An 11,552-nucleotide genomic window follows, 5' to 3' on the forward strand; every position below is an offset into this window, starting at 1 on the left:
TGTCAAATTTTAAATCCATTTTAGGAAATGTTGGGTGGTGAGATTTTTGCTGCAAAGTTGTGCAATAATATTTTATTAAATTGTTATTTAGACTTGCATTATGGGGATCGGATTATAGAAAAAATCTCTTTTTAAATTCATTACTTTTGTGAAAAGGCAGTATATAAACACTATTTTTCATATCAATCATATTTACAAATATCAATTATATATACAAACCATATATACAAATAGAATACATATTTTAAGATTTATCCATGTATTTACCAAGACGAGAGTGTTGACAGTGCAAGTCCAATGTTTGTTAGCAAAGATATCTGAAAATAAAAGAAAAATCCAGTATATAGGCCCTGTTATAAAAAAATCTGTTTGGATAAATGGCGTGTGTGGATGTATGTGTAAACTAAAAATTACAGTCATTAATGGCTCAGTGAATGCAGGACTGTGGGGGAAAAATGGTTAAATAAGGCGAAGAGGCAGGAGAGGGACAGAGAAAGGAGCACTGTTGTCACTGAGGCAGTTGCTATGTGAGAATGCTTCTGCATCTGTGTGTATGGAAGAGAGAGAGAGAGAGAGAGAGAGAGAGAGAGGAAGAGAGAGAGAGAGAGATGCTCTGAGACAGAAACAAAGTGCATCAATTGGTCAATCCCTCTTCTATCATACTGTGATCTGGTCCAGGTAATCTACTTGGACTAGATCACAGTATGATAGAAGAGGGATTGACCGATTGATGCACTGTGAGTTTACTATAGTTTACTGCCAATGGTTTCATGATCTGCTTAAATTATGATGATCTGCATTAATGAGATCAGTGGTTGAGACAGTGCTGCTTGAGCTGCTTTTGGATCTTTGAGCTCAGTTTACTCTGAGCATACTGTGTGAATTAGGGGTGTAACAGTATGTGTAACAGGATGTAAAGGTACTCCACTGTATTTATACCAAACCATCCTAGTATGGACATTCGAGCTTGGTGCAATGACTTTAGATAACATGGACGCTGTGGTGCCATTCCCTTCCGTTCTCTATTAATTAAGCTAAGATTGCCATGTTGTCAAATTTGCAACCAGAGTTTGCACAGACCAAAGACAGAGCCAGACTACTACTCTCTACCTACTCATTTGGTAGACCCACCCACTTTTCGTATCTCAGATAGGGATGCGCCAATCCGATATTAGAATCGGAAATCTGTCCGGATATTAATAAAATAGCCGGATCGGTGCATCCCTAATCACTGACCACCTTTAATGAGCTTCCAGTGCAGAAGCAAAGCTGATTTTGCCCTGGATTTCCAGTTTGTCCAGTGTTTTTAACACTGATTTCTGAAGAAAAATATAAAATGGGCCAATATTAGCACAGGGAAAGCTAACTGTTGGAATTAGACACTGGAAATTGAAAAGTTTATGGAGAAAAATGATATGATTGAAAAAATCTGCTGTTTAGTCATTGAAACATATAGTGATGGGAGGAGCTCCACATCTTACTGCAACCAGGCCAGCAGAGGTGCTTGACCTGTGGTGGTTTCACTTTTGAGAGATGATGCATTGTCCATGTTTTACATGTTAGAGTTCATTGGCTGCATTTTGGCTGCAAAATATGAATGTACTCACACCTTTTTTACTGAAAGGAAGTGATGAAGCTTTGTTATGCCAACATGTGTTTTTCCAATTTATCTGAAAGCATGAATTTTAAACTTATATTACTTTTTAGCTCAATTAGCCTCAAAGCTCCAGTGCAAATCTAAATATGCAAAACTCACATACCGATTACATTTGGGGTAATGAAGAGAAATTGGAGTAAATGGCTACTCTGCAGATACATGGATGCTTGGAACGACACCTTTTTGCTTTAACAAAAGTCTTTATTTAGAGAATACACCTTTAGACCAATTACACATTTGCTCTGCGAGGGAGATGGTTCAGATGCATCGCATTGGCTGTACAGTTGGGCTTCACAACGCATGCATGCAGTCTGATCAAACACATTTCAGGTTTCTTCTTTGCTGTGTGCTTCACACAATGTGTCTGAAAATAAAGCTCCAGAAAATAAAACTCCACATCATAAAACAGGGGACAGAAGTATAATATACATACAGTATTGACGGAATAGCTCGAGTCACAGTATATATCAGAATAAGAGGTCACGATCAGGTGAAGAAATCAGGCACGAAATGATAGAACAGGAGATCGGAGTCATCAAGACAGGCACAAATCAAAAGTAGATATGAAGATATTCGAAACCAGCGCTTTGTGTAGTGTTCACAGTAATTGTAGCTGCATGTTAGCTGTAGCGCTCTAGTGAGGGCCTGGTGAGATAGAAAACTGTGCTTGTGGAAGACTCAGAGTTGGAGAGACGTTTAGGGCAGTAGAATACAAAGCACGAACATACAGTTAATGTATGGTCACATGAGTAAATGGTGATTCCCCACCCGTTTAGCTAAACACTGTCGGCCTGTCTCAAAGTCTACGCTGGCGTTTTGTGGTTTTTCTTAAGTGCAGAACAACATAATGTACAACGCTGTGCAAAGCCAGACACCACCATTGATTTATTTAATTTCCAGTCAACATGGCCTTTAAGTGTAATTTACTGTGGAAAACATACTTATACTTTACAAAACATTACACAACCCCCTCAACAGATGAATATACTATATAATTAATATGATATGAACTTGATCACATTTGCGTGTCCAGACACCACAAACCGCTGTGGTAATGACGTAGGCGCTAATGTAGGCATAGGTGCTCTCATATGCAGAAGCAGGAGATTTGAAGGTCACTCTCGATTTGACGTAGTCATTGTCTGTCGCGTTGTAAGTGATGTCCAGTTTGAGCGTCCAGACTGAGACGCATCCATACAAATCTGATTGTTATCGCATTGCAAACCACCTTCACATTAGGTTTGGATCCGATTTTTAAATTTATGTGGGTGGGTTTAAAAATCAAGTCTGGATACAGTCTAGATGTGCCAAAAATCTAATTTGGGCTGGCAGTCTGAACATAGCTTTAGTTGGAACATTTTCTGCTTGCCATCTCAAACACATTCAGTGATGAACATCTGAGAACATCAGCAGCTTCAGCAGTCTGATATCCAAATGTTCTTTCTATTATCTTTCTTTTTCTCAGTAAGATGTATTTGATCAGATCCACATCTTTTAGACCCACAGTGTTGCATCACCTTCACACCTTCTCACATTGGAAGGGTGGTCAAAAACACCCTTGTTATGTCTCAGATCGAAAGTGAGAGTGTAGCTTGGTTTTCTCCTCTCTCCTAAAGATGAACACTTTTTATGCTGCTGTTCTAACAGGGTTTTATTTGTCTTAATTTTCATTGTCTTTTCTGAGTGGAATTTTCTGAGTGGAAATTAAATAAATGAAGGCCGGTCTCTGACTCACCACTTTAAGCAGTATTTGGAAAAGGGTTTTATGAGTTTGATGATTAATGTGGTCTTGCACTTTTGCACATTTGATAAATGGGACACACTTTGGACACTTACCTGACACCACACTGACACACACAAGTACTCAAAGCTGCGAGTGTAAACTTTGGGACAGGCTGTGTGTAAGAAGCTGTTAGACGTTCTCGTCCTGATTTGGTGGAACCGGTGAACTCTGGGATGTGTAGATTACTGCTCAGGAGAAAAGATGTAGTCCAGAGCCTGTCTCTCTGCTGCAGCCACATTTGGGTGCCACAGATCCACACTGAAAATCACCCTTGGGCCATCTTCAGTGCCACCTAGGGCAGAAGTGAAAAATAAAGCTATTAAGCATTAGGGTTATTATAGACTATAATATATTCAAATATATATATATACATGCCCACGAATCTGACTGTGAAAATGGGTAAGAATTGTGTACTGGTCAGTGTGTGACAGTAATAACAGCAATTAGGTACAGTCAGAGCTAATGTCCTTTTTAATGACTTCAGTGCTGTTTTGTGCTGTCATATATTACATTACATTTAGCATACATTGAAATACAAATTCAGATTGTCTGTTTTGTCTGAATGGATCTACCAACATCTTCGACATGCTCATTAAGACCTGTTTTTGAGTCAGCCCATCTCATTCCTACCGTTATGAGAGATGGTGTGCAAGAAAGAATCGTCCACTAGAAGGCAGTGTCCTTCAGACCAGCACTGCGGCTCACCACCCACCACCAGCTCACACTGGGCAGGAGTCTGGAGACCTGAGAAAAATTCTTACATGTTTACAAAACTCCTTGACAGATTCCACTGTAGATGGTTTTCACTTCATTTGTCAAGGTGTGAATACATTTGGACAAATAAACAAGCATAAGAATCTAAGCCTCTCTGGCTAAAGGTGTTGTTCCAAAGGTGTTCCCAGTATGAAGTGGTCCAAAAAAAAGGACTACCGGTGACCTGGTGGCATAGTTATGGAGATACTTTGTTATTACATGTGATAATTATTTGGATTTTGAAATTAATATTGATATTATTACATTATTAATAACTATTGGCAGAGTTTCCATGCATTTTTAATATCTTTAGTTAGGGTTCCTAAAGATAGCCTTCCATTTCAATCAAACTAATTTATGTTCAGCATAATACTTTTTTTATTATATTTTTACATAAGCTTTTTTTCTTCGCCTCTATATACTGCTATATACCACAATGCTAAAAATCAGTTCTGAGTAAACAATACAGGCCCCGTACTACCTGAGGCATGTTGTTAAACAACAGAAAAGGTAGGTAGACCTACATTTCTACCGAGCACTGCAAAAGGAGAGTGCAGATATAGGACAAATATGAGCAAACTGATACAAGCAAAAAGAGGAACACATCATGGAGCATTAGAGAGAAGATACATCACATTGGGAAATGGCCAAAAACAGCTTTATGGCATTTTCAATGGATTAATGCTCATATTCAGTGTTGGATTATTTATATGTTAGTTTGCCAACTTTATCTCAGATCTGCTGGCAAATGCTTAATCTGTCCATGCATCCAATGTAGATTCCATAATATTTTCGTTTTATATATTTCGGTTATATAATGTTATTACACTGCTTTGAAATATGCTGTCAGATCAGGCATTAGCTGTGCTTATTCTAAAGAGAAAAAGTACATTCAAATGCTTTGCCATAAATACATATCTTTAATTCATTATAATTGTCAATATGGGTAATACATGTATTAATCATAATCATACATTAACTGCATTATAATCTTTCTATCATGATTATTGAAAGTAGTGTTCTGTGATATTAACCATCACCAGTATAAATAAAATAGCTAAAATAGCTTTAATATTCCTTGATTTTCAGTGTATTTATCAGTGTGTTTGTCTGCCATGTACCCAGTAACAGAATACAGGCGTGCCCTAAAGAATCAGAAGTAAGCTTTGGTCAGGTGACAGGGTTTAACGTTGTAGTTTTCTACCTGCCAAGTGGTGCAGGGGCACCATGAAGAACTGAATACAGAAACTGTGTCTTGACAGTAGTGTCCTCATTTTGCAGGAGGGGCAAATTGGAAGGGGCAAATACTTTTGCACAACATTGTAGATTTGATTTTTGCCAGGACTATGTGTTTAGACAGAGACTCTTATGTCAGCGGCGCCATGTATAACTCACCCAAATGGCAGCGTAGGCGAGTGTTGGTGGGGCCGTAAGCTCCTCCCAATGAAGCCCCAGGGCCCAACACCCAGAAGCCTGCGGCCCCAAGAGAGTTACTGCTGATGAAGGTTCTGAGGGAGAGGAGGGTACGGTATGTGCACGGACACGCACGACAGTTACTTGCCACACAAACTCCTGCGTTATAAAGCGGAAACACTGCCTGGCCCTGTAAGAAGAGTCAAAGCACATACACACACAATTGAATTTTATTCCATAGAATTCTCCAAAAACGTAACTTTAATTAGATTTTTTTTTTACTTGAAAATGTTGGATTATTGGTATAAATATGAATCTTTGCTGAGCTGTGTAGCAGAGTGTAGCTTTTTATGAATGTAAGGCCTGGTGAAGTAGAAGGATGTACATTTGAAAGATCTCTCAGAGTGGTGCAGTGCAGATACAGAGTGAGTAAGTGAATGTCTGAGAGAGACAGAGGGGGAGAGATACTACTTCTTATTCTGTACATATTCATGTATAAAGCAAAGTACAAAACAGTGTATCCTCAAAATGCCTCTTTTGGTAACCTTTAGTTGAAATGACTGTTAGTGATTGATGGCATTTGGTAGAATGGAGAATCAGACAGAGATGGGAGGAGCTTATCCATGCACACACCTACAGTAAAGTTTTGCTTTACATGACAACCTAAATACATACACTCTTAAAAAAAGGGCTCCTCAAGGGTTCATTATTAAAGGCATTTGCTCTAAAAAGAGCCATGATGACTCTAAGAACCGTATGCGTAAATGGCTCCCTGCCTGGTTAAAGGGTTCTTCAGAATGGTAAAAAAAGACTTTTGTAGAAGGTTCTAGATAGAACCTTTTAATAAATAGTTCCAACACCAAATATTATTCCACTATCATTATGAGAAAAAGAAGCCCTTTTGTAGCGCTTTTTAAAACACTTTATGGAGATAGTTACCTAATTATTATCTACGTATATGGTTAATTATGCACAGAATTATTTTTACATTAAATATGCAAATAGGTTCATTCATTCTGCATTTATGACTTTTTCTTTTGTTGTTTGTTTTGATGTCAAAGCTTGTTTTCTGTTGCACAAAACAGGAAAAACAAGTGGCTGTACTTTCAATTATATTCTAATCAAATATATCTCCCTCTACTTACCAATGCAAATGTGGTAATAACTGATATTTTAGAACTATATACTTTTTGTAAAAAAAGGGTATTAACAAAAGAGTTTATCCTGCTTTTGTTGGAGTAACTGTCTCTACTGGCCAGGGAAAGCTTTCTACTAGGTTTTGGAGCACTGCTGTGTGGATTGCATTCAGCGACAAGAGCCCTAGTGAGGTCAGCATATTGGATGTTCACCACCCCACCTCATCCCCAACTCCTCCCAAAAGTATTGGATGGAGCGCCATCATTCCAGAGAACACCGTTCCACTGCTCCACAGCTCAATGCTGGGAGACTTTATACCACTCTAGCCCACGTCTGGCTTATAATATGCCTTAGTGTTTAATAATAAGCCTTACTGCATTAAGGGCTTAAGTAGCAGGGGTGTCCACAAACATTTGGACATAGAGTGTATTAGGGTTTTTTAACACAGTGTATTGTAAGAGATGAGTTTTTTGACCTTAGGTCCTTGGTACATCCACCCCAACTTTGTGTCAATGCCTCTCTGGTAGACTGCCTGGAATTCAGCGAGGATTATAGAATAGCTGGCCTCCAGGACTTCAATGTCATGGCGATGAGCGTCTCGAGGGAAGAATGGGATGCTGGGAACATCTGGCAGGTGGAAGAGGTGTGGCTTCTGGATGGAGGAGCGATCGTTCATCCTAGCCTAAAGAGAAGAGGACAAATACATGAAGAGATCAACAAAGGCAAGCAGAGACAACTGTTAAAGTAGGGTGAGTGAAAAAGGAGGGCGCTTAGTTTGGGTTATCCCTGAGGACCAGGCATTAATGCACAAGGCTAAACATTTACCTCTTCAGCTACATGACTTTAACCTTGAGTATTGAGAACTCCAGTTTGCGTGCTTAGGGTCATCATTTTGTGGGGTCATTAGGGTCGTTAAAAGTGACTTTAGGGTTGATGAAAGTTGACTTTAGTTCACACTCGAGCTACAAGGATGACCCCATAAGAAACCACATAAGTACCACAGGAGGTGGAATTGCTGAGACCTCTTGTGAGAACTGCATAAAACTGCGTAACATGAGTCATACTTGTGTCAAATCATTTAAGATTTCTCTACTGCGTCAGTCCGCATCCTTCGTTCACTTCAGATGCCGGTTCTGTATCTCTCAACTTGTATATGTACCACGAGGCAGATACTCAAAACTGCAGTAAAGTAAGTTACCTTCACACTCCACCTCTAGGGGGAGTGCAGGAGCAAAAAACACCAATTCCTGCATAATGTTGCTTTAATAGCTCAATATGGACAGTGGTGGCTCAGTTGATAGAGCACTGGGTTATTGGTGACAGGGTTGTGAGTTTGATACCCGGGTTTACCAAGCTGCCACTGTTGGGCCCTTGAGCATGGCCCTTAACCCTTTCTGAAACCCCTACAGTTTTTTTGTCACATACATAATCATACACGGTACAACTAGCAGTGAAAAGCTTTGGGAAGTGCCTGCTCACATTAAAAAGATAAAAGATATGTAAATATATACAGAGATAATAAATAACTAAAAATATATAAGAATGGAGTAGCAGTGTATACACTATAATATATATACACATTGAATACAGTATATACACTGGTGGTTGTGGTTAATGCTAGGGACAATGTTAATTAGTGTACATGGGCTTTAATTATTAGCAGCTACACTGGTCTGTCATGTAAAATGAAAGAAGCAAGCTTGTTGGTATTGATACCTGACTACATTTAGTGCAAGATGGAAAACTGTCAAGTGAGAATGCCATTTTCTGCCTTACCCTACCTTACTTACTACCTTAATTCTAAGTAAAACAAGGTATTTTAAGGTATTTAGTGGGCATCAGGATTTGACTGGATTGTGAAAGGCAGGCTACTCTGCCATCAACCAAGGAGAACATCACAGCTACATCTCTGACACCTGCGTTGGAGGAGAGGTGCGAAATCTTGGCGGTACAGGTGGTGAGTATGAGCGTTGCGTTCCAGCAGCTAGCCATATTTATTTGGTAGAAGTGATGCAGAGCTGTTAACTAACACTTTTGCCCAATCATAGCATTGGATGAAGGTTTGTTTGTGTGTATCTGTGTGTAATTGTGTGGCACACCTGGTTGCGCAGGCCCTTGTGGATGCGACCCATCCCGGCCCAGCTGTAGCGTTTGGCATACTCCTGCAGAGCTGTGTACAGTTTCCTGCTTCCTGGTGCTGCCTGGGCGGGGAAGGGTGCGTGGCTTAAAACAGGGGTGAGGTAACACTCCGCTCCCTCCTCTTCTTCACCTGTCTCCATGGTGATCGCTGGTGACGCTTTTGGGACTGACCTCCCCGGGTCAGCGGAGGAGCGGGACAAGGCAGAGTGGGCGGAGCCGGACTTCAGAGCCCCTACGTGACTCCGGCACGATGGTGGGTCAGAGCCCACACGGTAGCAGTACCACAGAAAGAGCAGCAGCAGGGTCCACAGCAGACCACTGAGGGGAGGCCCACCCAGCTCTACACAAGGAGGCAGAGGAAGCAGGTCCAGTGACCAGGACATCCTGCTGAGAACCTGAGATACTGGGGAGGGGGGGAGAAAGTTTGTAGGCGTACAGTTAGAGACTGCAGCTCAACTTTTGCACAAATCAGTCCATCTAGGGCGAAAATTGCTCAGGTCTCTGACCTGGGGGCCCCTCAGTGATTTTAGAGGTGCCTGTGAGAACATTTGGGATTCCTCAGTATGGAATACGGTTCCTCCATTTGAATTAAGGGTTCCTCCACCAATTTCAAAGTTCCTCAAGCCCTTTTAACAGTGTGATCCATTCCTACTGTCACAATTTATCATTCTTTGATTGGACCATCATAAAACAACTGGTAACCAGATATTATTTGGAAGGTGGGCAGTTGGTGTCAGCATTAAAGAGCCATCGCTTTATTATCACACAGGTCCTGTATAACCTCATAACGTTCTGTTCTGTTCTTCTGTTCCCTGTTAGCACCAGCATGTGGCCTTGACTAGATTTATAACTGGGTGAACCAGTTTGGGCCAGACTATACAAGGTAACACCTTAAAATCTGTGAGCTCCTCTGCTCAGAGCAGGACAGAGAGGATAGGTTTGGCCTGTTTACACCCCATATAGCATATAAACTAAACACACAAACCGTTCTCTGAAAGTGCACAGCATCGTTCAAGTTCTTTAATTAAATCAGTAAATCAGAAACCTTATTAGACATACAAGAATGAAAAGATGGATTGGAAGATAAAGAGGCGCATTTTTAACCCCTTATCGCTGCTCTCCACGACTGTATCATGTACACTGTGTAAATAATTCTGCATAAATAGACCAATAAAAAAGCTCAAAATTACTTATTTTACATTGACTTCCATTTAAAGTTTTGCCTTTTCCTGTTAAGTCACCATTTAGGAGATTCAAATGTTTTTGTAATTAGACAGCAAAGTTATGCTCCTGACTTTTATTTGACTTTTATTACTAATTGGTAACTACATGCAAAGCTACATAATAATAACATAATATAACTCTCCCAAACCAATTTAGAGGTTTACTAGAACCACACAATTGTATGCAAAACATTGGGCACCCATGGCCAATTTACATAGTTTGTTGATTTCATTGTTGGACTAAACAGCAGAAAACAGCTAACATTAAAGCACAGCTATTTTATATTTGATAAACTATTTGATCAAAACAGGTAATTCCCAAAAGTCCCAAAAGGCATCTTAGGCCTCTCTCTTTTTGGGTGGGTAGGATGGCTCTGCCTCTCCCCTATCACTCAGCTTGATGCTACTCCGTGTGGGCGTTTGTTAGCTGATGTAGCATGTCAGTCTCCTCTTTTCTAAGTCAAAGGATGCTCACATTGTCCACTGTCTAAAATGTCAATACAAAATGGCAGTTGGGGAAAGCTGTAGAGGTCAAGGAAACTCTCAGACATGAGAGTTTCTCATATGCTGGCCAAAAAGGCAAAGCGAACACCTCACATGGCTGCAAAGAGCCTGCCAGAAAGTTGTTTTACAGCCTGTATTAAGAATGTGCAGTTTACCCCTGCCTCCAGCATGGTGGTTATGACTGGCTACTATTTCTAATGGCTTTTATCAGCAAAAAAAAAAAAAAAAGAGGATTATCATAACTTTTTACTTTTTTAATTTTATGATGAATAGACTAATTGACGTCCACTGAAAGTTAAGAAGGTTTTTTTTTTGCTACTCCAGTAAAACCATAGATATGCTGGCAGCATGGAACATCACCAGTGGTGCCCAAACTTTCACATGCAACTGTACATCTAAGCCAAGACCCATTACCAACCACCAAGAGTGTAGGCAAGATAACCCAGATGACAACGAATGATGAAAGAGAAGCAATTAGGAGACTTCTTCACGTTTGTCTTAGTGACAGTCTGATGCTAGCATGGTTTCCCACGAAACATATACAGTAACAGTGCCTCCTCACTTAACACACCATAAACACCAGTCATGTAAAACATCAACCAGCTAAAAGACTGTCGTTGCATGATGACACTTAGCACCGTTACTTCTTCCTGTGTCTTGTTCGCTTTATTACATAACCCTCCTGCGGTCGCTTGCGTGTTTTTGTGGCAGCTCTTCCGCGTTCACGTTACTCAGATAGCGCACATATAGCCAACAGGAGGGACTCCAATCAGCAGCTTTCCTCAGGCTCCATTAGTACATCAAGTAGTTTGTGTCTCTTCGCAAAACGTGTTTGTATGGTGCTCTGCGTGTAGGACGACTTACCACGTCTCTGCTCCTCACTTGGTGTCTCTTTTCCCCCTCCCTCCTCCTTCCTTCTGTGCTCTCCCCCCCTCTGTTTATA

General features: G+C 40.5%; 1 protein-coding gene across 1 annotated transcript; it reads right to left on the reverse strand.

The window, feature by feature from the left end:
• Positions 1 to 1,869: 1,869 nt before the first annotated feature.
• On the reverse strand, positions 1,870 to 11,538 carry asphd1 (aspartate beta-hydroxylase domain containing 1). The gene is made up of 6 exons (XM_072692934.1): positions 11,474 to 11,538; positions 8,843 to 9,285; positions 7,219 to 7,425; positions 5,589 to 5,796; positions 4,071 to 4,184; positions 1,870 to 3,732 (listed from the first exon to the last, which is right to left on the reverse strand). The coding sequence occupies exons 2-6, from the start codon at positions 9,263 to 9,265 to the stop codon at positions 3,623 to 3,625; spliced, it is 1,062 nt and encodes a 353-aa protein (XP_072549035.1). The 5' UTR covers positions 9,266 to 9,285; positions 11,474 to 11,538; the 3' UTR covers positions 1,870 to 3,622.
• Positions 11,539 to 11,552: the final 14 nt, after the last annotated feature.

Source organism: Salminus brasiliensis, chromosome 12 (assembly GCF_030463535.1).
Source record: "Salminus brasiliensis chromosome 12, fSalBra1.hap2, whole genome shotgun sequence".
Taxonomy (NCBI): domain Eukaryota; kingdom Metazoa; phylum Chordata; class Actinopteri; order Characiformes; family Bryconidae; genus Salminus; species Salminus brasiliensis.